The sequence below is a fragment of the Toxotes jaculatrix genome, chromosome 18 (assembly GCF_017976425.1).
Source record: "Toxotes jaculatrix isolate fToxJac2 chromosome 18, fToxJac2.pri, whole genome shotgun sequence".
Classification (NCBI taxonomy): Eukaryota; Metazoa; Chordata; class Actinopteri; family Toxotidae; genus Toxotes; species Toxotes jaculatrix.
In genome coordinates, this window is record NC_054411.1 from 10,103,108 (window position 1) to 10,130,436 (window position 27,329).

Here is a 27,329-nt window from a genome sequence, read left to right on the forward strand (position 1 = left end):
ATTTTTATGACATCCTGATGCAGGATTCATGACTTTGCTAATAAAATTAGGCAACACCATGTGATTAAGGGATTATTTACTTCCTGTAATTCCATTTTTACACCACTAGTTTAGCTGGCCCTGTTTGTGGGTGCGTTGAGAGCTTTGAAAATGTATCTCCCATCAATCATTTCTGTTTAGACAGATGGCCTCTCCCTGTCCGTTGTCATCCAAAATAAGCAAAATAAAAAGCTAGTATTCTTTGGCTCATTCTCTCGAGCAAATGATTGTTTGTGGATAAAAAGTAACCTACACTGGCTCAGGCGGGGTAATGGTTAAAACACCTGCCCCAAAGATTCCTCAACAAATACTCATGCTGGATAAAATTACTTCTTCACCAGCAAATTGCAATGGGCAGGACATACAGCACAGTGCAGTGTTTGTTTTTCAGCCATTCGCTTCCACGGATTATTCTCACCTGGTGCATCCCGGAAGGGCCTGTTTTTAAAAGATTCCTTTACGATTGACAATTGAGATGAGTCTACTGCCAAGTGTGTCATATCTATATGGGTAACACACAGACTTGAACTGTGACTGCTCCTTTTTCTTGCAACTAGGCAAACCTCTGAAGTGTGCACGGGTCCTAAAGAGGGTTTATACTGTATCTTTACACCTATAGCTCATCATTGTAACTACATTGTAGAGGGCAGGGAAAATTTAAATTGGACAGGATTTTAAATACACAAAGTGTTGAACATATGCTTCACGTACCCAAAACACTGAAAAAGAACAAAATACACACTCTCCTGTTTTACATGTTTTTAGCCCTTTTCGTTTAGGTGATCTGGGAAGTGTATGAATTTAAATGTTAATGATAGAACAGAGACTGTAGCAAACAAATGAGTGTAGCAGCAGCGGAGGTATGGTAACATAGTGCCAGCTCTTGAAAGTCTACACCGGTGAGAAAGCAGGGCCTCCTGCACTCCGGCTACTAGAGCACTTGTACATACAACGCCATTTTCCTTCCTGTATTTTTAGCCACTCCTGGACGAGCTACACATCTTATACTCAGTACAGCCCCAGGTCACCTCTCTAACCTGTACTGTGGCTCTCTTCATTGCATTTTTCTTTTTCTTCCCTGCACTCAAGCATTTTCCTTCTTTTAACTTCTGTCATCAGCTATACAAAAGGGAATTGATCTCTTGTTAAACCCCCATTTTCCATCTGCCTCTTTTTGCCCTCTTGATTTATTTTTCCATTGGGTAGAATGATTTCTGGGACTGATATTTTTTTCCTGCCCTCTTAAAACACAGGGTGACGTCTTTGTGGCGGGCAGTCGGTGGCAATCAGTCTCTCAAAAAGTCTCAATGGAGCACAGAGGCTGAGCCAGCTCTCTGTACTGTTGGCCAGCAATGCGTAACTATTTACACAGGGGATTAATTCATGATACTGTTAAAATGCTTTAGGCTTTGGCTTTGGCTTTAGAGGTGAAATGATTAGTGGATTAATCAAGTAGTTGATTGACAGAAAATGAATAGATAACTATTGTGATAATTGTTGTGAATGTGAAAATTCTCTGGTTTCAGGTTCATACATGTAAAGACTTGCTGCCTTTCTTAGTCTTACATGATAGCAAACTAAATATCTATGGGTTTTGGTTGGACGAACAAAATATCAGATGAAGTGACCTTTATAGACCGAACAGTTAATCGATCAATCAAGACAATAATCTGTAGATTAATCAATAATGAAAACAATTGTTAGTTGCTGCCCAACTAAGTCATGTGCAAAAATAAGGATTTTATTTATAGCTTAAGTGTAGCTCTCAGGTGTCATTTGATCTGTTATGATTTCAGTCTTTTCTGAAACACAAAGTAAAACTGTAACAACATTCATGACAGCATTGTACCTGCCACCTTATAATCAAGGAAATATAGGATATGTGATACATAGAACATGTAGCATCAGGGAGTGTGTGGGATGAAATTGAGGAAATCCCCCTCTGATCCCTGTAAGATTGATGTACCTTGTGTGTAAAACTTCCCTTTTTTCACTGTTCACCTCTTTATTCCCTTTCCATCTCTCTGTCCTATCTTTATCCCTCCACGCTTGTTCCAATTAAGGCTAAGAAGAAGAGTATAAGGATAGAAAAGAAGAAAATCCAGACAACCGGTGCAGGGAAGACTTCTGGATATCGCATTCTGGTTGGATACTATATTTAACTGGGGATCAGTCCAGTTTGTATCACTGGACCCTCCCCAGGGGCTGCAGCCTGCTTGCCTGGGGTCTGCAGAGTAGACTTGGCCCCGTAGCTGTGCTCATTGTCTCCCTGGCTCACATTGCAGCTAGTTTTTACTGCACAGTGCTTCTCATTTGCTGACACAAAGGAAATGAGATGGGGGGAAAGAATGACTGCAGGCAAGGCGAATGAATGAAAAAAGCATGGTGGCAGTAACAGTCTGAGAGGTAGATCAGTAGAAGACGTACTCAGCTGAAAACTTTAAGTTACAGATTGGTTGTATTTTGTATTTGTGTTTTAATTTTGTAACAAAAAATTGTTTGGAAATTGCATGTACTGTATAACCTGACACTTTTGTGACTAGTGAGTTCAAAATATATGGCCCTCACACGTCAGTGGGATCACTTCTCAGATTCATGCTATTACAGCTGCACCTAAGGATTTACTCCATGTTGTCATTCCCTTAGATTACACTCCCTGCCCAGCTTCTGACCTTGCACATTAATTTTCATCTTCAGGAAGGGAGAGCACAGGGAAAGGAGAAGTATGGAAAAAAAGAAGAGCTTGTGGCTTCTGGACTTTTTGGGGAATTGAGTGAACTGTTGGATGGTTCCAATTAACGGAGAAAAAGTGGCAGTAAGCAGCAGAGGAAATGAAAGAATAAAATGGCTAGTTTGATTTTCATCTTCTATCCCCCCCATCTGTCCTATTTCTAGAAGCCCGTCTGCTTCAGCAAAGTCAGAGTTCACATTCAAGAAAGTGAATCCTGAGTCAGAAACACAACTTAAATGGACCATGAAGAAAGAACAGGATGAAGAAAACCCAGTAATTGCGGAAAAGATTAATTAGCCATAGATGAAAAGACTGAGAGGGAGTCTGTTTCAGGGGTGATGAAAGCAACAAGGCAACCGTTATTGATTAGAGGAGGGGAAATTAAAGGGAAAAAAAGATGATTCTGTGAGGAGAGTGGAAGGATGGAGGGGAGAGAAAATGAGGAGCAGGTTGAAGGCATGAGTGGCTACAGCTAGGGCTGTATATGGTGTAATGATGTTTATTAGACAGCAGGGACAAAAACTACTTGTTACTATAAACTTCAGTCACAATAAGGCAGGAACACAATATACAGAATAACATATTTACCATTAAAAGTTGAGTCTGGCAAAATAAGTCAGTTTCTTAAAGGAAAAGTCTCTTTAAAAAAAAATAAGCTTATTTGCTTTATATAGTGGCATTGGCTAAGAGTTAGTCAATTCCACTCTCATGTCTGTATGATAAATATGAAACTACCACCAGCAGCTGCTTAGCTTAGCTTTGCATAATTACTGGAACCAGGGGAAACAGCTAACCTGGCTCTGCCCAAACACAGCTTGTTGTTTTACACTTTACAATTTTTTTTAACACAGACTAAACATGCAGAAGGCAAAAGTGAGTTTGAACATTTCAGAGTAGTGTTTAGATAAGTGTCAGCATTTGACTGACACTTACCTAAACACATATTATCTGACTGGAAGATCTGCTATTATAATGTTTCACAAGACTGGATGAAGTTAGGAAAATAAGCACTTGATCTTCCTGCACACTACATTAATTTCTGCATCACTGGCACTCATTGTTAAATACTCTCACCCCTACTGAGCTGATTCACAGAGAGGTGGAATGACAGAAAGAGAGTCAGTGAGCAAGATGGAGGGAGATGCAGAGACTGTGATAGTTCCCATATGTGCACACAGACACCTGATATTTGTCCCGGTGGGTGAATCAACATTCTCCGTGAGTGACACAGATGTGTGCTCCATCTTTGGAAGGTCAGAAGTTAAATAGCTGAGGGAGAAGGACAGAAGGAGATGGAGTGATCCTTATTTGTTTATATTGGGAGAGGATATTTAATGGACCTATAAAACCATAATTGGCTAGACTGCTGACTGGCACTTTTCTGTGTCTGGAGTGTTTAACCTGAGTGTAAATCCTGTCTGTTGTCATTTGAGTTTGATTAGTGTTATCACAGCCAGTGACACTTTGATCCCTTTTTTTTAAGCACTCTCTTTGTAGCTATTAATCTTTCACTATTTAGCAGTCTGGAAAATATTTTTTCTTGTCTTGATGCAGACACCTGTGTTGGTAATATTTTTTTCCCAGATGTGATGTCATTTCCTCTGCTTTCTTTATGGTGTATGCGATCCGGTCATTCGAGCAGGTGTAACTGATTCTTTACACCTCCTCTGCATATTTTGTCAAGTCATGAACCTTTTCTCTCTTCTTTGTCCTTCTGTGTGAATTCCATCAGCTCGGATCCTTTGTTCTGCTGCTAAGGAAAACATTTGTCTTATTTTCCTTTTTTTTCCCCAGTCTCTTTCTCCCCCTCTCCTTTTCTCCCCATTTTCAAGTGTGTGTGTGCGCCATGATCGATTTGTAGCATGTCAGTAAGGTCCAGCCGTGGGGAGGGAGGGCTCCAGGTGAATGGGATATGAGTTAAATTTATGACTGCAGTGGAGGGATACTGTTTGGCAACATTTATATACACACATACAAGGTCCAGATGTTGTGTCCTCTGGCTGCCCCGGGGTGTTAGTAGTTTTGCATAGCTCTGTGTCGGCTGCGTTACGCTTCCTTAAGCTGAAACACTATTTATTGGGAAAGCGAGGGCCCTCCACAAACCCCTAATCCTCAGTTGCACTCCTATCACTCCAGCTTCCAAGCCCTGATGACATCTTTGTTAAGAGTCTCAGAGCTGCACGTGCCTTCAGATCCGGTTGAAGGATGACATCATGGCGGTGTGATCTATGGAGCATGTATAACCGTCTGCCGTGAGAGATGTCAGGCCAGTTTATTTGCCCTCAGCCCTGGAGCTTACTGGCTCAGGCACCGTAGTGAAAGCCTCAGGGATGCTGTAATGGCAAAACTGAGCCTGTCTGCTCTAGAGATGGTTCACAGAAAGGTGATGTATTTTCAGTATTCTCCTTTTTGATCTCCTGAAGGAGAAATTTGTCCTCCCCAGTTGATAAACAGGTCTAAAGGCAGGATAAATATGGGTGCCTTGTGAAGCTTGTGTACAATCCTAATTGCCTTTTTAGCCACTCTGTTTGCATGGCTCTAGGACTGGCATGTCGGTCTGGTGCACATATCCACGTTGCTCTGAGGATTAATCCTAATGACTTTTTCTCCAGCACCACCATGAGGTTGTCATTTGAACTGAAATGTCACATTCGTGTTCCTTTGAGAGTGAATTCTAATAGTCTCCCATTTTTTTCCTGCGAAAGTCACAAAATTCTCATCAGCCTCCGCTGGACTTTGTGTTTAGGGCAAATCAACAAATGTTGGCATCGTAATATGCTAAACTTAGCTTGTGAACATGGTACACATTATATCTGCTAAACATCAGCATATTGGCATAATCATGGTGAACATGTTGATGTTAGCATTAAGCTCAAGGCACAGCTGTGCCTCAGCAGAAAATGGCAAAAAGTGATGATGCAGAATTTGTGCTGTTTACTCTTGCATGTAATATGAACACAACTGGAATCTCCTGCAAAAATATGAATCACACACCACATGTTGTTCCTAAAAGCAGCGCCAGTGTTAAACAGACCCTGAGCGGATTAAAATAGTCTGCGCTCAACTTGTTCCTAGTTTGGTCAGAGTGCCAGTTCTGCATTGTCTTGCCCCTGGAAGGAAATCAGCCAGTGGTGCTAGTGATGAACAGCCCAGTGGCAATGAATTCTCGCCATGTCTGTTTATAATGTGCTGGCTTTCGCCTTTCTCCCGCCCCCCCCCCCCCCGCTCTTTTCTGATCTATCGCTTTTTTGGACGTCTGAGTTTACACTGGATCTCTCCTGTTCATCTGGGCTATTTTTCAGCAGACTCACTTGCATGGACTTATCAAGGCAAATGTGAGTTCAGTTACCTGCACAAGGCATACCGGCTGACTGCTGGCTGAAAAATGATCCTCAATCACGACTTAAGTGTTTATTCAATCCAGGAATTATTATCAACTCTGTCACTGCTTTAACTTGCCTAACTTTAGAAATGTGTTTGAGAGCCAGGTCAGTAGAGTGTTTGCTAATCCCTCTTAGTGTATAAAGCTATTTGGGAGCTCACCAGGAGCCAGAAAACATCTCTATAACATACAGATGGTATCAGATGAAACACTGGTATGGACAAAGACATATCATCCCTGAGAGAGGTACAGAAGTGCACATCTGAGAATTTCACGTTTAAAACTGTGACTTGATGTTGGCGTTTGCTCTCAACATATGTAGCAATGTCAAGTCATTGCTGAGAACAATAAATTCAGTTTGAACCACCCGTGTGGCCAATAAGCACACATTCAACTGACTGCTGACGATTTATAGCTCATTCTGCTTCACTGACAGGGATGGTTCCAGCACAGGAGTTTTGGCCTAAGCTGTACATTTAGCAAAAAAGTCTTTGCTTAACATTTTGGGAAATATAACTTGTTTTCCATCCAACCCACAGTTACACAAGATTTATATCCATTTCATCTCATTGTGTACAGAACAGAGATATGTGAGTCAGTCTAGCATAGCTTTGAAAATTGGCGTTCATTTTTTTTTTTTTCCCCAAAATTAGACGAGACAGTTGGTACCACTGTCACATTAAGAGCGGTGATAGAGCCAGGAGGCGATTTGCTTAGCATAGCATGAATTCTGGCTCACCCCAGAGCTCCCTCTACAGCTCACTCATTTAGATGTTATGTCTCATTTGTTTCATTTTTGCAGAAACAGAAATGTAAAAGTGACCGTTTATGGTTTTGGGGGAATTACATGCTGTATTTTTTATTTCTTAGTAAAAGTGTTTAGTTACACTAGTGCACGTACTGTGTAGCTTCTAGGAGGACATGATTTTTGAGCTGCTGCATATGCTTAGTCACTGCCCCAAGTGGTTGCTGACCAAGAAATGACTCATCCTAAAATCTGTCATTTCTACATATCTCCATTTGTTTAATAAGATAAGATGCAATAACTGCACCCTCATGGGGAAGGGAGTGAACTTTTAAAATTCTTGTACATTGCAATCAAAAAAACAAACAGCAGTTACACAGACTAAAAGTGACCACGCTCATCCTCCATGTTCCTGCAGAAAACTAACATGTGTATGTCATTCATTGTCCACATGTACTGGAGAAAGAAGCACCCCTGGAGAGGGTTTGGGAAAAGCAAGCAGCGATGAAACGCTGGATTTAGCCAGTTTAAAGACATTTAAATAATCAGGCCCTCCATTTCTCCTTCTCATCTGTCAAATTTCAAACCACCAGGCTGGGCGTGTGGCGAGAGTGATGTCAGAAAGGAGAAAAAAGGAAGTGGGGTTTGAGTTAGAATTGATAGGGCCCATATGTGTGCTGCCCTCCACTCACACATGTGCTTCTCAAACTGGATTTAATATTATCTGTTCATCCCTGTTTGTCCAACTGTTAGCTTCAGTTGTAGTTCTGGCAAGTGTTCAGTGGACGTAGTCATATGTTAAAGGAGGTTGTACAGTTCAGGGCTGTGTAACCTACCTTGTGCCCGAGGGTGCAACATGGCAGCTCCAGTTCTCCCCATTTGTTTTTACAATTTGTCGTGTGCGACCATTTAACAGTGACATGAGCATGAGGCGGCACACTCAGTAGAGAAGTTGTGAGTGTTAAGCCACAGAAAATAACCCTGTCTTCTTGCCATGCACAGACGTCTGGCCACGCTCCTCAGGGTTAGTGTGGCCATAAAAATGACAGTAATTTGAACAACAGTAATAAACAGTAATTTGGGGAGACACAGTTTGCTGAGGGGCTACCAGCTCCTGTTCCATGGAAACGTCATCGCTGACCTCCATGCCTTATGGGAAAGCTCAGTGTAACTCTAGTATTTAGTACACAGATACCAGGGGGTTCAGTAACTGACTGCGGCTGTGAGGCATTACATGTACTTAGGACCTTACAGATAAGCTCTAAATAGCACAATTTTAGAGCTTTTTAAAGCCCTGGTTACTTAGTAGTCACACTTTTAAGTAGCTGATTGACAAAACAGTAAGCCAGCCTTGTACATCTTGTCTCATCTTTTGTCCTCACCACCATAATTACAGCACATCAATGACTTGATTCAGTGACAGCCCAGTTTCGAGTGCAATACAAACAAGACCCTGCACAATTGACTTACTTTCATTCCCCATTCCACTTGCCTCTTACTTCTCTTCTCTAACATGTTTTCTTTACAAACATTCTCCCATTTCAACACTCACAGTTGTTTTTACCCATTACCACTGACAACATGTGTCACTGGTATTTGAAGACCACCTATCAAACCCAGCCTGGCAGTGCTGTTTTGACACATATTCCCCATGGAAACAGTGCAACAAAGTCTCAGTACCATGAACACATACACAGACGCAGTGTCACAGGGTGGTAATCTAAGCTGCACCCGGGGCAGAAGTCACCTTGTCTGCTGCATCAACAACAACAAGCGCTCCTTTCATGGGACAAGTCCTGTTCTGTCCAACCACAGGGATCTGTCAAAGGCACCTGGGAATAGTCTTGTCTGTCTTCCTTCCTCTCTGTGTCTTTTTCTCCTCCCTGCAAATCATTCACTCATCTCCTCCCCTTGTTATCTTGAACTAGACCTCAAGGTTATGTTTAAATTCAGGGTTCATCCCAGAGCCGTTGACTTAATGAAGTTGGGAACAAGTAGTCAAGTTTGATGTGTTTTTAATTTGTCTAAATGTCATGCTCTTGAGAGTGTCTCACTAACATTTTTGCATCGTTTGTCCCGTAGAGTGCCAAGAGTCTTCAGAACAACAAGGATTCACGCATCGTGTGGGCTAAAGACGACCTTTTACTGACCACCGGCTTTGATATGGTGAGAAACCTGACCCTATTTACTTTCTGAATTTTAATTATGAAATTAATTCACTATCCAACCTTTCCTTTTGATGATGATTGTAACTTGTGAATTATTACCATCAAACAACACTGCACCTGTCAGTGGTTGCTACGACTATCAGCCCAATGTATTGAAGAAGTAATTTATTGGTTTAACCCTTGTATGTGCGCTCTAATTCTTATCTGATGGCGGGAATTTGTGTGTGTGCCTCTCTTTACAGTCGTTAATGTCTCATGTTATTGTGTGTGTAGATGCGTAGCCGGGAGGTGAGGCTTTGGGACAGCAGGAAGCTGAGCTCTTCTGTCAGCTCTGCGTCTCTCGGTACTTCCAGCGGGTGAGTACAGCATCAGTGTGCAACCTCTGCCCCCCGCCCCTCCGCCATAACTGACCGGCCCGGTCATGACACTGACTTTAACGTTTGTCCATGAGAGTTGTGTTACAGAGTCTATCTGTGTGTGACCTGACATACTTAGCATGTGGTATGTGGATGTTAGTGTGTGGCATTTGCATACGTGAAATGATGTATGGAGGGCCTCAGCACATTGTGAAGTTTCCTCGCGGCTGTAAAGCTGGACGGGCAGTCAGACCTCCCAGAGCTCTGACACTGTCCCTTCACATTCCTGCCCTTTCCTGGGCCAGAGCCACACACACAGACGCCTGTCCTCTCTCTCCACTGAGGAAAGAGTCTGTGTAAGTGTGTGCTCCCTCTGTCCCTCTGTCCATAACCACTGTGAAGGGTCAGGCAACAGCAGTAGACACATTGACACTTCTCCCTTCAGCTCGCTGCTTGTCGTTTCTGCTCCTGACCTTCTACAGTCGCTTCATTTATTTTTCCAAACACGGCTGCCGAGAACTGGAGGAGAGCAGGAGCGTGGCTGAGCTCCAGAGAGGAAAGGAATGGAAGGATGGAGGAAGAAAGAGAACAGAGGGGGTGGGAGTGAGGGCTCCTTTGTCAGATCCAGCTCATCCATTTTAATATAAACAGGTTGGCGGCCAAGTCACTCCAAACCAGAGCTGACCAGACTTTACCAGGTCATGCAGCATGCTTTGGTGGATTTAAGAAATTTATTATCATGAATATTACTGTAAAAAGGCTGTGAGGTAGCAGCACAGAGCACTAAAAGAGAGAGAGGTGTTCATTTGTTCTACCTTTTTTGTGGCAACAGCTGTGGAAGAACATCTGTTCTTTGACAGAAGTATCTGAGAGTCTGTGTGCGCCTATGTTTGGTTACAGAAGGCACCAGAAAGTGTGAAGATGTAAAAAGTAGATTTTTGTAAATGGTTTATAATTTTTTTTTTTTTGCGAAAGACCACTGTAGGGAAGCAGTCATTGTTTTTCCTTCCCTTTGGAATTTGTGTGTGTGTGTGTGTGTGTGTGTGTGTGTGTGTGTGTGTGTGTGTGTGTGTGTGTGTGTGTGTGTGTGTGTGTGTGTGTGTGTGTGTGTGTGTGAGAGAGAGAGAGAGAGAGAGAGAGAGAGAGAGAGAGAGAGAGAGAGAGAGAGAGAGAGAGAGAGAGAGAGAGAGAGAGAGAGAGAGAGAGAGAGAGAGAGAGAGAGAGACGTTTAAGAGTTGACACAGCGGGATCCTAAATAACAACCTCCGCTCTCCCTCCTCCCTCTGCCCTCATGTTTGCCACTCATCTCCATTTCCTCCACTTCCTCTTTCATTTGAATGAGACAGATAGTTGCCTGTCTGAGTGCCTCTTTGGAATCCATCACATTGTTTGGTGCCAGCATACGTTTCATGTAAATGGAGGATATCTGACGCCACTGATGCTACTTTTTTTTTTTTTTTTTTTTTACTTCCTATTACCAAAGCAGATATGTTTTTTTTTTTTTTTTTTTGTCATGTTCCTACTACATGGTAGGAAAATCCCCAATGTCACTTTGGTATACAGCACATCAGGAGCCGGGTGTTTGCTAAAACCCACAGTGTTAATTAGCTAATTTTATTGGAAGGAATTGTCTCTCTGGTGCCTTTGCTTGTAGACAGAGGAATGTTTAAGTTTACTTAAGAGACTGAAGCCACGGTTTTATAGGTGTGATGATGGCGCAACTTGAAGAGAATGTACCAGTGTGAGGATGTCTACTGAGTTGTCCTGCTCATGTGGGGACAAGCTGTTAAGCATTCCTGATGTCTTCTTACTCAGCCACTGTCTGGTTTTCTATGAATCAGTCTGCACTTTCTTAAATCAACAGAAGAGCAGGTCATCTTGGATTTATTAAATGCATTTCATTAGCTTTGAATTTGGTTTCCTGTATTTTGATACTGGTTAATTTGAAGTTCTGTGAAAGCATGTGTGCTGACCCATCTGCAATATGTCCTCAATTAAATCACCTCACTCATGATATCATATGCCGAGATGGTGTGTCAGAGAGCTATCACTCCCAAGGACACATCTCTTCCAGATGCCCGCAGACCAGAGCTGATATAAAACAGGTAGACAGTCAAATGACAGATGAGACCTTGCCCTTTACTGCCATTTTTTTCTCCTTCCTTCTCATTTCTCACGTATTCTTTGTTGAAATATTATCTTCACCCTTCTCTCTTCCAACTTAAAGGACTCTTTATGTTTATTAGCAACTTATTATACACAAACTCATTGCTCTACCCACATTTCCTTCTGTGTATGGAAATGTAGCTGCAGCTTTGACCAAGGTCCCGTCTGGCCTTTTGACCCGAGATGACCGAGGCTATGCTCTCGTCTGGTAATCTCTGCAGTGGGAAACATCCAAAACACTGTCAAAAATAAACAAGACTTCAGGAGTTAAATTGAGGGGAAAATGTATTCACTATGTCCTATTCATTCATATCCATCTAAGCGCTGGCCAGACACTTTATGAAGCTAAATTGCTTCTAGATGTAGTTTGCAATCAGCAATCGCCGATAACAGGATCGCCTGGCAAGTTTCTAGGTAATGGGCAAGTTAAAATGTTCATTATTGCTGTTCAGTCTTATTGTATCTGTGTTTATCAGTGTTTTATAATGCATCTGGGGTACAGAGGCTCGTGTCTGGGCATCCTTCCAATCACGCTAGCCACTATTTATTCAGTATCTCACTGTGTAGTGTAATTTCTTGCAAAGGCAACATATTTTCCATCATTCCGCAATGGGCTCTCCTCAAGTTCCCTTCGGCCTTCAGGGTTTTAATTCTTTGTTTTTAGTTTAGCATTGCCTCAGTGCCTATCTCTTGTGTATGACGAAACAGCAATGAAAAAAACAAACAACAAAATGCAATAATCAAAAGGAGATTTTGTCTCCATTTTTCTCTGCAGTTAATAGACAGAGCCATGAGCAGCTGCTCATGGAAGCTTAAAGTCAAACATCCGTAGTGGGGCATTTCCTCCCTGTCATTTTCGGCCTGAGGTGCATATAAAGATGGATTTGTTCTTTTTTTCTTGCCTGTTTTTAATTAAAAGGGCCGCGGTAAACATGGTGTGTAATTGGAGCAGCGAGCTGGCTTGTATCAGGTTAACTGTGCTCGTCCACAACATTCAGTAGGACTGTTTTCTTTGGAGTGTCACAACATAAAGAGGCCCGGGAGCATGAGCCAGTAAAATGGGGTTGTGGGTGGAATATAATTTGGATGGCGAATAATGGAGGGGAAATGTTTATTTTTTGGTTGGGGTTGAAATGGAGACTGAAAAATTGAGGCATGGAGGGTGATGAGTCTGAGACGGGTGTTTTTAACCATGTAAAGGTAGCTATTACTGCAGGCCCGTTTTCCATACAAGCTGGACATTGGAGAACAGCGTGGATCTCTGTGCACTGCTTTCTCCCTCATGCTCTTTCCTCTATAAACCTGAATTATAATAATGAGTTTAATTGAGCCTCTAAGCCAGCTGCAATCAGCGAACTTTACAACTGGGCACGATTGCAACCAGCTTGCCGTGTAAATGCTTGAGACGTCATGACAATTATCCATACTCCCCTGCTTTAGCAGCAACACACACAGATTCACCACTCTCACAGAGTTAATACATAGTGGTCTTAATGATGCGTGCCTGTATAGTAGTTTGTAATTGTGTCATAAAGCTGACGGTGAGTTCTCAGAGGGTCATTTGGTAAGAATTCAGCATGACAAAATGGTAACCTCAGAGAAAATGCTGGCTTTAACCCTAACCTCCATAATACTCCTCAGTTGCTAACAATGTTCTGCTCTTTTCTTCAAGCACATGAACACATATAAGTGAACACATGTGCGTGTACGCACACACACTCATCTTCTATTACTCCTCATTTTGGCGTACCTCTGCAGCTCTCTCTGTCTTCTGGGATGAGGCTGATTAAAGCAGATCACTGTGACCTGGTGCCTGCCAGTATCCAGCCTGCCGATTGGAGAAGACATAAGCCTGTCCCTTGAGAGCTGACCCCACTGTTTTTCCAACCCAGTCATGGCTTACACAAAAAACTCACGCTCTGAGGCAAGCAATGCTGACAGATTGTGTTGTGAGCTGAGAGAGAGAGGTTTTGCGGTGGACGGATGGGAGGGCCCCAGGTGTGATGCACGTCCTCGCAACCCCTGTTGAGTTTCCACAGTCTATTTCTGTGTGTTTTTCTACCAAGGTCGTGCCTGAGAGCAGGTCCCAGTCATTGGGTGTAATTGAACCAAACTCCCTTTAATCAGATGGATTGAGAAGAGGCCTGTGCCCCAGAAGGGAACCAGCCTTTTACAGAACAGTCCCCCCTTTCTCCCACCCCAGCCCAGCCACTCTAAAATCAGTCCCAGCTGAAGGCTTTCCTGTGGGGATTAGGTGCAGCTGCAGCACTGCTAACCAAACCAGACCAAAAAAAATGCAACATAATGTTTGAACGATAATTTTACCTCACTCCTTTCTCCTTTCAAAGAAGAAATGGAGCTTTGTTGTTTGGGTCCAGCTCAGAAACTCATGTTTAAGGCGGAGAGAAAGGCAAAACTAAAATCTTAAGGTGATCCTCAGGGTCAAGTCGGCGTTTGAGCTGCCGCACCCCCTGTCCAAGACGGCCTTGGGGGATGGTAGAGGGTAAAGATGTGACCGCACGCGCTCTGTCAAAGAACCTGAACTCTGTGTTCTGACAGTTGAAACATGGTGTCTGCAATCTGTTAGTCATTTGGGGTTTCAGTTTGTGATTCAGTGCAGGGGGAGTTCAACCAGGAAAAGAAGATGAAAAAGGAGGAGGAGGAGGGAGCTCTGAAATCCCCTCTTATATGTTTTTTTGGAGATATTGTCTTTCTATTAGCTTTTATGGGCTTTACATGGAAGCTCATGTGGCGACCCCAGCCTTCTTTTACTCCATAACACCTCATCGGAGAAGTCCTCTGTTCTTCTCTCCTGCCCAATGATAAACTAAAACAGCAAATGTCCTGTTATTCATGGGCCCTACCAACCTGTCAGAAATACAGCCGTTACCCTTCAGTGAATCCTTTCTTTATCCTCATCTGGCCACCTATGTGACCTTTTGTCTGTGACCCTTTGTCCCCCCCAGCTCCTCTGTTTCTCACTTTTCTCTCAATCCTCCACAGATGAAATGGTAACAGGGACTTGAGTTTTTGAAGGTGCCTTTATCTGGGATTCTAATTAAGTGCTTTTTTAGTGCAAAGCCTAATGGAACCTTTCAGAACCGGTAAAAAACGACATGGAAGTATGTGGACCGTTTGGCAGGGGATATTTAATATAATTCACAGAGGGTTTTGATTTCATCCCACAGGTATGTGCTCAGCACTCCAGGGATCAGAAGGACCCTTTTGTGTGAACTCGCCACAGAAGGAAAAATAGAAAAAGTCTCTCCCTCCCACCTTCAGCTACCTCCTTCCTTCCTTCCTACCTCCCCCTTCTCTTCTTCCATTAACCTTTACTTGTCTTTATTTTCTTTTATGGTTTGCTTATAATTTCATGCAGACTCCACTGGAGACGATTTGTCAAGGGAAGCTGCTCTGCATTATGTGGCAGTTGAGAACATCTTAATGCTGTTGAGGTAACAACACAAATGACTCAAAACTTGAAGACTTTTTCTGGAATCTCTCTCAGCTTGTGAAGTTTGAGACAGGGTCAGACTTTACTTTCCATCCTTTATAAAAACAGCAGCAGAGTTGCACTTGCAGCTGCAGATATTGTTTTTCTCCAACATCTGGAAAAATGTCTTTTTTCGCTTTATTAAAAATGCACCAGCAATAACGTTTGGGATTTTTGCCCTACCAAAAGCCTTCACACTAGTTTGGACCATCCCAAGTCCATTTCAGCACTTTTCTCCATGCTCTGTGTGGTAGATATCCAGTAGCTGAGCGCCTGATAGAGATGTGAGGAAGGCTGGGTTGGCAGAGGACGCAGGGCTAAAGTGAAACCAGCACAGGCTATTATTCATGACACATGGATGCAATGCTAAGAGATGAATAAACACACACAGAATCAATGCAAGAGGATAGTATCTGTGGAGGAGCCAAAATGGCAAGTTGAAGGAGATATTCCACATTAGTAATAGCTTGTGTGGAAATCCACAAAGTTGACTTAGTGTCCCATTTATTCTGTAATTATCCTTAGTTTCTTGTGTACTGTTTTCCAAGCCTTCAGTTTCCTTTCCTTTTTATTTTTCTATTCAATTTGTCTGCCACGTCCTAGTCTCTTTCTATTTATTCGTTCTTATATACCCCCCCTCTTCTTCCTCCGCAACTCTGCTTCAACACATGTATTTGTTTTATAAGACTCATGATTGTCCCTTTCACGAGAATCAGGAACCATAGCGCGGCAGAGCTCCCGTTTTTAAATCATGCCTCGCTTCTGGACGCCAGTCACCTCCTGGATGCCTGCCACCTCCCTCTGCTGTGGTAGAAAGAACAATTTGAGCGATGGAGAGAAGTGTGTTTCCCATTAGTAGATGGTTTCCTCTGCCCTGCACCCCGCCCGCCCCCGCCCTGCAGCCTGGCCTCCACCGCTGCCTCTGGGACTGCTGCAGATTGGCAGCCTGTCACTGCACACCTCATAGACTTACAAAGAATAATGAAGGTACTAAGGTAGTGATAGAAAGACTGTGCTATTAATGCACACAGACAAGAAGGAGTTGCTCATGCCCACATAATTTGATGGAGCATCTTAAATTACACAGCCCAAAATGAAGCTCAGATAAAATTTGTGGTAGTTTTAACCTCCATGGATTTGTCAGCATGAAAAGCCATGTGATTTATAGTTGTTGAATCTTATAGTGGAATCTATACGTTTTGGATAGTTAGCACTTGTTTTGTACAGTCTGTACCCCAGTACACTGGATTTGCACTGAAACAATGACTTATGTGTTCACTCTCAGCTTTAATTTGAGGGTGTTTACATCCACATCAGATCAACTATGTGGATATTACACTGACTGTGTTCAGGATCATTGTCCTCCTACACAATAATGCACAATACTGTCCAGTGAATTTAGATTCATTTCCTGATATGAGTTGAAAATGTGTTTCTGTATGAGTCTGCATTGATTCTGCTACTGCTGTCAGAAGTGACCAAGCCAAAACGCCACCTCCATTATTTTATTTATTATGCTTTAACCTTTCTATCAGTGGTCTCATCTGTCCATAACACTCTTCATCTCCAGGTGATTGACACTACTTCTAACCCTAACACTCACCTGATTTGCCTCATGAAAGCTTATTTATTCATCCAAACACCAGAGCCATTGTTTCATTTTAGACCCACCCATAAAAACAAAAAAACAAGTGTGACTGTCCAAATTCTTACGGCCAATCAGGATTGCCAATAGTGATGGCAAAGCTAATCTCATAATATTCCAGCCAATGAGCTTTCACATGTGTAAATAGTCTGTGTAATATCGGCAGAGCATTTATCCACATCTGGAACTATAGCAAAACCAGCCCAGCTTTTCTTCTTTTTTAAAGTGAGTTTGAGTGAGCAGACTTTTCCTATTGTTTAACAGAGAGAGCAGGCAAGGTGGATTATCTGCTCATTGTGTTCTCTTTTATGATCATGTTTCCATGATAGAAACCAGTGATCATGGGGCCTGTCGTTGGCAGGCCTGCTGTCTGAAAAGGAAACTCGAGAAAACAGAAGGAAATTCTTTATTAAAGATGCTTCCTGATTGGTCGGTGGCAGGTGTTACACATGCTTCTGGCTGATGTCACTTCCCATGTGGGCCCTATTTTTCTTCCCATACTGTGGAAATATTTCAGTGTCAGTGAGGCAGGAGTAATATGCCATGCATAGTTTAATGGGAAAAGTGCTAAGGCATGCTGCTGCTCATCGTCTGTGTGTGTCTGTGTGCATGTGTGTGCTCTCACTTCACAGGTCATATGATGGGATGCTCTAATGCCTCACTGTGTTTTCATTGTGTTGATGGGTGTGGTTGTACATATCTGTACATGTCTTCATGTGTGTAAATGTCCACACATGTTGCTGAGTAGTAGGTGGACAACAGAGCGGAAAAGAGCAAGGAAAGGACTGATCAGCATCACCGCCTGTCGGATTTCACTCGTCTCTATGGAAATGTTATGACAACAAAAGCTGCTCTGCACCTGCGTGGCCTCACTGCTTTTCTGCCCATGGTTGTGTGTGTGCGAGCGTCTGTGCAAGTGCACTTGGCGTAAGCAGATTAAAAAAATTTCATCAAAATGTAATTGGTGGGAGAGTCGAGGAGGTGGTGTTGGCCAGGAAATAATTTCCCCATTGTGCAAGGCAAGTTAGAGTGGGAGAAGAGAAGAAAAGGTGGAGGACCCTCAGGGGGAACACCAGTTGGTCTTTAGTCTGTGTGCTCTTAAAGAAACCTCTCTGGACTTTTCCTGCTCTAACCTCGACTGAAAGTCCTCTGTATGAGGCCAACTAACATTATTTCACAAAGGTCAATTAGTCAGTCAGCTATTGTATGGGTGCGTTGCGTGAGATGGTGGTGGGCGGGGGGTGTCAGGGGACAGAGTTGGGGACAAGTGGGAGGTCTTGTAAGAGTTGGGTGTGTAAGCCCTCTATTGTGCCTTTGCCACGTTTTGTCTTGTTTCCTCTGCCAACAAAAGATGAGGAAAGCAGACTTAAAGCTGAAGTTGAAGGCATCCTTAGTTTCAACACTAATTTAACGTTTAGCAGACTAATTTTGGATCTTAATTTGCCATTTCAAATTGCTGTAGCGCTTATTAAATTGTGTTGTTTGACTGAAAATGGACCTGCCAGTGCTGCTGCAGTGTAGGCAAGCACACCTACATAGAAGATTGTGAAGGGGTGGTTTACTGTAGTGTGCTGTCTCCTGTAACGTTTGTGTAATTTTTCACCCATAGCTCTGATTGCGAAAGACTCCTAAAATCTGTTCCTGTCCTGGTCCATTTCCCAGTGAATTGTGTGTGTGTGGTTAAGACTTAGTTTTCAGGTTCAGATTACAATTAGGATTAGGTTAGGGTTAAGGTGAGGCATTTATTTGTGATGGTTAGGGTGTGTGTGTGTGTGTGCGTGTGTGTCTGTGTGTGTGCCTGTGTGTGTGTCTGTGTGTCTGTGTGTGTGTGTGTGTCTTGTGTGTGTGTGTGTTGAGGGCATGTGGGGCACAGGTGTCTCTCACACAGCAGCCCAGCCATGAGCTTGAGGTGCTGCATTCTTACCGACAAGCTGGATCAGTCAGTCACACACAGACACATACATGCCGTCATACACAGACATATGCATGCCTGGACGGATCAGCCATTTCTTTACCTTTTTCAGCACACGCAGACCATCGCCAAACAGTATTCATCGTCACTCAGCAGGAATTTGAGAGGTGGAGTGACATAGACTTAATCATCCATGTCTTTGCCTAGCCGTGCATTCAAGCGCGGCATAGGTGATACTTTAACAAGATAGTACACTTTAAAACATACAGTATGAACACCTTCCTTTGTTTTTTGTCTTCTTTATTTCTTTTACATTAATGCTTTTAACTTTAATGCAGCTGCTTCTTTGTTTAGTTCAGTATAAATTAGCTTTAGCGGTCAGACTGTGATGACTGATCACAGTGTCTCTCATTGGTTTTATTTCCTTTCACACCAGAAGCTAGTTTTTGTCACAAGTATAATGCCACTGTAAAACAGACATTGTAAAGTGGCTATGCCTTCCCAGTGTTGTACCTACATGTTTAATGTATCCTGCTGTTTTTCCTTTTCAGTGGGTTTCTTTATACGCCAGCTGTGAGGATTGGGTCTTGGAGAGAGGGTGAAAGAGCAACTCCTTCACAAAGCACCTTAGACAAACATGTTTGACCAAAAGACCAGTCCAGAGAAAGAGGGAGGCCCAGTTGCAGGGAAATATTTAAGGGACCACTTGTTCCTTAGAGGCCAAAGGGACAAAGCTGGTGAGCTGCTGGGTCTTTCTCACTGACTTGCCAGGGTGATGTGCGAGGGGGACAAACCTTTCATCAGCACTGGACTGAAAAAAAACACAGGCTTGATGGATGAATGGCGATAGAAATTTATACACACGTGCGCTGATGAGGTGGCCTGTATTATTCTTAACTGTCCTCCACACATCCTGTCCATCATGGTCCATCCACGGTCCACTGCTGCTGTGAAGGTGTGGGCACTTATAGCTGCGAGCTGGCAGACTTTGCACTGTCTCCACAGAAAAAATTTTCAGTTATTCTTTCAAAGTATTTGAATTTCTGACAGCTTTCGTCATCGTTCTCATCAGATATTGCAATTTCCATGTTGTTTCCAGAGTCTGACTTGAACAAAAACATTAGCAAGATCTTTCACAATGATGCAAATGCTGCCTGATTTTACTCTCTTGTGTAAGTTGTATCTGAGAAATTTTGTAGAGAAAGAGATGATCTGGCTTTTTATAAATCCAGATCACCTCCACTTTGACCCCGCACCACTTGCATACCGTGCTCTACAAGTCCTGGTAGTCTTAAGCCACAGGTATGCTTGAAACTAAATATTTTGCACAGCATGTCATCTGACCATATCTGAAAGCAAAATTGTTTATACCTGTTCTGAATGGCCACACTTGCAGTGTGAAAAGCCTCTCATCAAAGTGAGATGGAGATACCTTTGGACAGTCTAGCCTCAACAGCATTCCATTTGCTTGTGTGGTCACACTGAATCTAAATCAGCTAAATCAGCTTGGAAATCATACAAAACAGGCTCTCTTTATGACTCCAGAACTTGCTGAGATAAATCAACTATACTTCCAAACCTTAGAGCATGATTATCTCCCGAATGGAGTATCTCCCTTAATCTCTCTGTGTTTTGACCATGATGAAGAAGGGGATGCGTAACACTGAGACAGGAGTGGAACACCACTGCCTGCCAACCACATGCTGCAAAAACCAAGATTGTTAAAAGACACATGGCCTTGGAATAACACACACGAACACACACGAGCATCTCTTAACCTAAAATCCACAGTGATTGGAGTAAGTCCCATAAAAATAGATGGAAATGATGGGATGCTTAGAAAGACAGAGCGAGAGACAGACAGACAAAGACAGAGACAGAAGGAAGGAGAGACAGACAGAAAGAAATGAGGAAAAAATGTGTTGGCTGCTGAGATGGAGTTGGCACCACGTCTTCTACTCCTGACCTATAGTGGGTTTGTGTAAATTATATCCCTTACGAGGGAAAATATGTGGTGGTTCAACTGGAGAGACCCCCTCCTCCTCTCTTCATCTCCGTCTGCTGTCGTTTACTCTTTTGCAGGAGTGCACCATCCATCTTTCAGACCCCCCTCTGATATATTCTTGTGTGTCTCTTCATGTTTTTCGCCATAGCTTGTTGTTAGTATTCATTCTTTTGCTTTATTAAGTTGTTTCCCTTTTTGGTCACACCATAATAACTCCACTTATTATTTTATCTGTTCATCACCTCATCCTTCTTTTTCTCAACCCTCTATTTTTATGTCTTTGTATCAGCCCCCCCCCCCCCCCCCCCCCCCCCCCCCCCCCTTTCTCCCTCCCCACAGTTATGCTATTTTTTGCTGTGCCTGGAGGATACATTTAGCTTGTGGTCACTTGGGAAGTGATGGCTACATTAGTTGGGGGAGGGGGGGTCTGGTGAATCGCTACCTTCTCTTAGCCACAGTGGGCTCGATGCAGGCTGATGCAGACTTTCCACTGGGGTGAACCCATCGGCATGGGGTGCCTACCAGGGTGCTTGGCCGCCGTGCCCACACCCCCTCCCCAGGCCACAGCCCAGGCTGGCAGGCACCCACACAGGCACGCGGCGTCAGCCTGCCCGGCGGGTGTCCCTGTTTATGTTTGTCTTGTGCGGTGGCTAGTTTCTCACTGTGCTGTAGTGACCGTAGCACCACCCAGCCCGGCACACCACCCTCTCTTCAAGAAATGCCCTCTCCGACCCTGGCCAAGCCCAGGACAGTTGTGGGCTGTAAGTGGCCTTTGGCATCAGTCACTGCAACTGGACTGGATAAGAGGTCGGCTGTGGCTGCGAGCTTAGGCCATAGTTAAAGGGCCATACTGGTGGTTTTGTGTGTTTTAGCTCATGAATTACAAATTGTGTATACTTAAAATTACTGCCTATCATTTACCTAAACATACCATAAATCTTTAGGATAACTTGCTTAGTCCAGCATGAAAATCTACTTGCATCAGATAGCTAATCATTTTCAGTGACCATTTAGTGCACTTAATTTTTGCTATGGTATGTTATTGTTGATTCAGTTCTCCAAACTGAGCCACAAACAGGTACACTTGCACAGGCACTGAAAACTCTTGGTTGTGCATTCGAAGAAACTCAGGCATCTGAGATTTTAGAGTCAGTTACTGAAAAGCATTTTATTCATGAGCCTAGTTGTGGGAGAGATAAACAAAAAGCAAACATTCATGTGGTCAATTGTGCATGTTGTGAAAAGAATGAAATTTAGCCAGTTTTTGCAACAACAACAACAAAAAAAAAAAAAACAGAAATGAAACACATAAACAGAACATTTGCTGCTTGGAGTTCATTTTCAAGTGCCTCTTTGAATTCAAACAAGGAAGACATTTTTAAACAGTCCCTGCTCACAACTGCATTGTACAGCTCCTATTGAAGCCTCACGCATCCAGGGAGGGAGGGTGATCTCTCTTTGAATTTCTTTTTTCTGTGGTTCTCTCAATTTTTACCCCATGTTCTGGGATTTTGAGAGTTATTTGTTGCCCTGGGAGGTTTGGACTGAGTTGGGAACCATTGTTAATGTGGTTCACGTACAGTATCACACTGCATGTGATACTGGGACAATTGCCTGTGTTTTCATGTTGGCAAAGTTTTGCAGTTTATCTCAGATGACAGCTTTTTGTTGTCATCTTTGAACAGGATCAGCTTTTTATTAAGCCCTGCTTACATCTTTTGCACAGCTTTACTATTGCTCTCAAAGAATAGCACCTAGATAAAATATAATGGGGCTTATAGCACAGTTGACTTAAGATCTATAAAGGAACGTGTGTGTTTTTCCCTGTTTAGCCCTAACTGGTCAGGATATGTAAACCAGCACCCTAATTACCAGACAACAGCCTGTAAAAATCAGCCTTATCCTGGTCTGCTACTCATTCACCAGCTCACTACTAATCAGCATCCAGACACTTGTGACTGTCCAGACCCTCCCTGCGGACAGGATTAGCAGATCAGCACTTTGTGCGTTTGAGTGTAATGACTTGCTCTGAAATACACCCTTCCCTCTGAGTGTTATTAACTGTGAGGAACAAACAGGTGTCTGTTGGGCGGAAGTTGATGGTCCATTCCTGTAGGGTTAGAGTTCACATGCTGGGGTTAGAGGTCAGGTGGCCTCAGCCTTGTGGTGGCAGGATGTTTGAGACAACCATTATGTTCTGCTAATGAACATTTGTGTTTGGGCTGGATGTGGATGTGTGTTTAGGGGGGAGATGGAATCAGGGTGACTGATGTGGATTACCAACATCAACCTTTGTGCCAGAACACATGCACGTGCACACACAGTCTAAGTCAATTGTATAACACATTTTCTCCTAAACCATCATCCTTGCAAATTATATGTCAGGGGCAGCTTTGTGTAATACATGAAAACTCTTCATGAAAGCTTACAAAACTTACTTGTGGCATCTAATCCACTTACACATGTAGGGAGGGGTTCCTATCCTGCAGGAGATGTATGTAAATCATGCTCTCTACCACAGAGACAGCATGGGCACCTACTGTGATGAAAAGGATTACAGGCACATAATCCGTGCTTGTCGCCACCCTCCACTCAGCACACACATATTCACACACACATGCAAACACACACACAATTCTCCAATGGTGTAGAAATAATTTAAATCCAACTTGAATAATATATAGTATTCCACTCCTAAGTGCTGACCCGTATGTTTCTTACAGTGGTACGTAATGTCAAGTATTCCTACTGTTGGTAGATCATGTAATTCCAGAGGGATTTTTTTTTCTTTACTTGCCCGTACCCGTAATTTGCCCACCCACGTTACAGCATAGTTCAGCTCAGTTTGAGATTACACAGGAGCTCTAGCCACAAACAATGTGGAATTTGCAGATGTGTAAACACAGCACAGTCATGATGCAAGTAGAGTTTGAAAGTTAGCTCAGGATGTGTACACAGCAGCTTTTGATGAATGTCTGCTGGTGTCTTAAGGGGGATGTATCAGAGGCCTGAATGCTTGACCCCAAGGCTTTGGCTGGCTTGCGCCTTGTCAGTGTGCTACTCTGAAGTTATGTTAGAAAGTTACTTTGACATCATGCTTCTGCTGTTTGTGAACCAAGTTTTCCTGTACGTCTGGGAAATATGAGAAATGGAAGATGGATGGATGGTTTCCAAGTCAAACCAGCTACTAAGTTTGCCAGATCTTTTCGCGCCTGTTGAAAGAAGAAATGCGTAAGCATCAGAGCTTGTTTGCTGTCTTAATTTAGTCATTGATCTGGGGCACTGGAGTTGTAATTTTTTCGTTCTGTTTGTGTAAAATAACTCCTTGGCTCAATTCAAGATTAGGTTCAAATATGCACTGCAGATGCCTTGCATGGCTCTTATTTAAATATTTAGATCATAATTTAAAACCTATAATTTCCATTGTAGCTTTTATAGTATTTTGGCCATTTTTTTGTTTTTGAGATTTAGCTGTGGATGCAGTTTCACTTCAGCAGGGAGCCGCTGCAGTAAAATTCATATACAGGAAATAATGCTTAATAATGCTTAATAGCATGCCCAGACTGAACAGCTGCTTACTTGAACTGAACCCAGTACTACATTACTTTTTACATCCTGTCACAAACAACCATAGATCTCTTATTTATCCTTATTTGAAGAACAAGTCTTTGTGCCTGTGTACCGTGTGTTTCCTCGGCTGGCTCAGGAGAAGTTCTGCTGATGTGGGAAGATGAAATAACGCGCTGTGTAATATTGTTTTAATCAGTGCTGGGGACTCTGCCGAGCAGGCTGTGTCAAGACCATCCTCTCCTGCTGCTTCCCCCCCACCTTCATCTGGATGCACTCGTGGTCCCTTGCAGTGACAAATGAGCACAAACTATGACTTCATCAGATCATACATCTGATGGTCATTTTAATATGTTGCTGTGTCCAGCCACAGGAGGTGAAGGATGAATCGTCCACTGTTTTCATTCTCTTTCAAGTGTGCAAACTCACAATTCAGTAAAGGAAAATGCTTTGAAGTTGTAGTTCTGACTTTCTTTTATTTTATTTTTCTAGACTGCAGAGTCATGATTGAAATAGATGCTTCATGAGAATTTCATATGAGATCACCCTATTTGTGTTTACCTGCACTAAATATAAGCATTGTGCTTGTTAGTTCCTTGTTGTGGTCTCTTACTGTGCCCTCAGGCTAAGAGTTAAGGATCATAAACATGGATGGTTTTCACTCTCTCCCAGTCCTTAAAAGTTACATTCAGTGCAGCAGTTCTGATAGTTTGAGATTAAAAATGCCTTCACATAACAATAAAAGCTGTAACCAGAGGGTGATTTTTTGGACAACCTAGAAATGGTGACAGCTTCCAGTTACTGTCACTTGTCTTGTTTTCTTGTTTCCTTCGTCTGGAGATGATTTTGGCTTGAAGTGTTGAGGTTTTGGGATCCCGACAAACAAGAAAGCATTGTGTGAAGCCTGGGGCTCGCCAGACGCTTGTGTGGCAACTGAAACTGTTGGTGACAATCACTGAAATTCACCACTGAGTTTTCAAATTGAGCCCTACACTTGCCCCTGGTGTTTCTAACTACAAGCTCCTTGAACAGCTGCTCAGACCTTCATCAGTTCTCATCACAGCTGTTTTCTTGCAAAGGTCGTATGAGGGAAGCAACCTTTCTCAGGACAAGCTGACATCCAGATCTCTCTGCACGCATTCCAGTGAGACCTTTTAAAAGTTACTCTAGCACCGCAGTACTTCTCTCCATTTTGCTTTGAAATTCAGTACCTTAATTGTTGACCTCAGTGAAATTACATTTTAAGTTTAATTCTTCTCGTCAGTGAATTGTAATTTTGCATCCAAATGGTTGTAACTATTTTTAATCCAGAAAAATCACAGGCCAAGAAACTATGTCCTCCTGCCAGTAAAATTAGAGAGAGCTATAAACTACTCTTACATGTGCTTACTCTGGAATAACTGGATCTGATTAGTTTAAATGATAGCTATACGCTTGAGCTAATAGCTTCATCTGCCAGTCTTATGGAGCTTATTTAGATTTGACAGACTCCTCTGGCACGCTTGATTATGGAACAGTTTTTACCAATATGTGCAAGTATTTTACAACCCCACCTGCAGCCATTTCACCCTCAACAACCTCTCTATCCACTACAGCCTCCTCTCTTCTACTTCATTAATTCCATATTTACTCATTCTTATGTTTTTCTGAATAAATAAAATCCCCCACCCACTGTCCCACCATTCCTTTGAAATGAGAAACACACTTGGGTTGCTTTCCAAGGGTGACAGGCGTTTCTGTTTAGGTGCTCTTTAATTCCACTGCTGTCTGTTTGACACACACACACACACACACACACACACACACACACACACACACACAGATGCACACACACACTCAGCAACCGCTCCCCTCAGTACCTCTCGTCAGTATATTTCCAAAGACGGATAAACTTTTCAATGCATGTGGCCATGCTTGGCCCAGTAACAGCACCCTTCCACCTCCCTCTCCCCTCACATTTCATCATTGCTCCACCTCTTTAATTCTAATTCTTTCCATCCTTTCCTTCTTATCTTACAGCGTCGGTTGAATCATCGCTTTCCATTTCTGGTTTCCTCATTTATCTTTATATTTTGCTTGGAGTCTTTCAGCACCTTGTGCTTGTGCTCATCATTTTTTTTGAAAATTGGAATCAAGGAAGATTTTTCCCATTATTTTTAAATTAACACGTCCCCCTCCACTCAAGAATGACAATTGTCAGAGCAGAAACTAATAATTGAATTGAATAGAAGATTAATTGTCTCAGTCATTTTTTCAAATAAAAATGGTGAAAAAAAGCCAAATGTTCTCTGGTTACAGCTTCTCAGATGTGATGCTTTGGTGCTTCTCTTTGTCAAATATTGTAATAGACAATTTCTTTGAGTTTTGGACTGAAGACATCACCTTGGTGCTCTGGGAAGGTCTGAGAAGCTATGATAGATATTTTTTCACAGTTGCTTGACATTTCATAGACTAAATGATCATCAAGAATTTATTCACAGGTTTATTGTACTTACTGGCTTTATTGAAACATTGATAACCACAGACAAATGGATAAAATGAGACTGCAAGATGAAAAGAAATTCAAAGCCTATTGGATAAGGTAAACCTTGAGTTGTGAACTGATTTCTCTGTAAGCACATGGAAGTGGACAGTGTCAATCACTAAACTGATATCTGTACTGCCCCTCAGTTGCAGCCTCAAAATGCAACCAAATATGTATATAGGAGCCTTAAATGGACGTGGCCCCAGGCAGTTGCCTGTTTTGCTTGGGCCAGCCCAGCAAAGACTCATATTCATACAAATTTATAACCTAGATTAACTCCTGTTATTCATTACTTACCTGCCAGCTTGAATTGTCCATTTCCAGTGTGAATGTGTATGGAGGGTCAGTCTGTATTGTGCTGAGAGGAAAGACAATGACTGAAAATGACAGAAATGACAAGCCCAGGATGGAACTGAATACCTGCACTGTGGAAATCATGCTGCCGTTTGTTTTTATATGTAATAATTTACTGAACAGCACATGAAATTAATTGCATGTGTGCCTGCTAATGTATGATGCCAAGAACTAACCAAAGTCAAATTCTTCCTTGTGCTTTCCTTTCCTGTTTTTCATTCTCTCTCTTTTCTCATCTTTCC

The 27,329-nt window shown here is 42.6% G+C and overlaps 1 protein-coding gene across 1 annotated transcript in view; it reads left to right on the forward strand.

Annotated features, from left to right (window-relative positions):
• The window catches only part of coro7 (coronin 7), a 101,063-nt gene that overhangs the window by 20,888 nt on the left and 52,846 nt on the right, over positions 1 to 27,329 (forward strand). The window contains exons 8-9 of the mRNA XM_041062834.1: positions 8,980 to 9,063; positions 9,339 to 9,421. Of these exons, the coding sequence (XP_040918768.1) occupies positions 8,980 to 9,063; positions 9,339 to 9,421 (167 nt within the window). The remainder of the gene's footprint in view (positions 1 to 8,979; positions 9,064 to 9,338; positions 9,422 to 27,329) is intronic.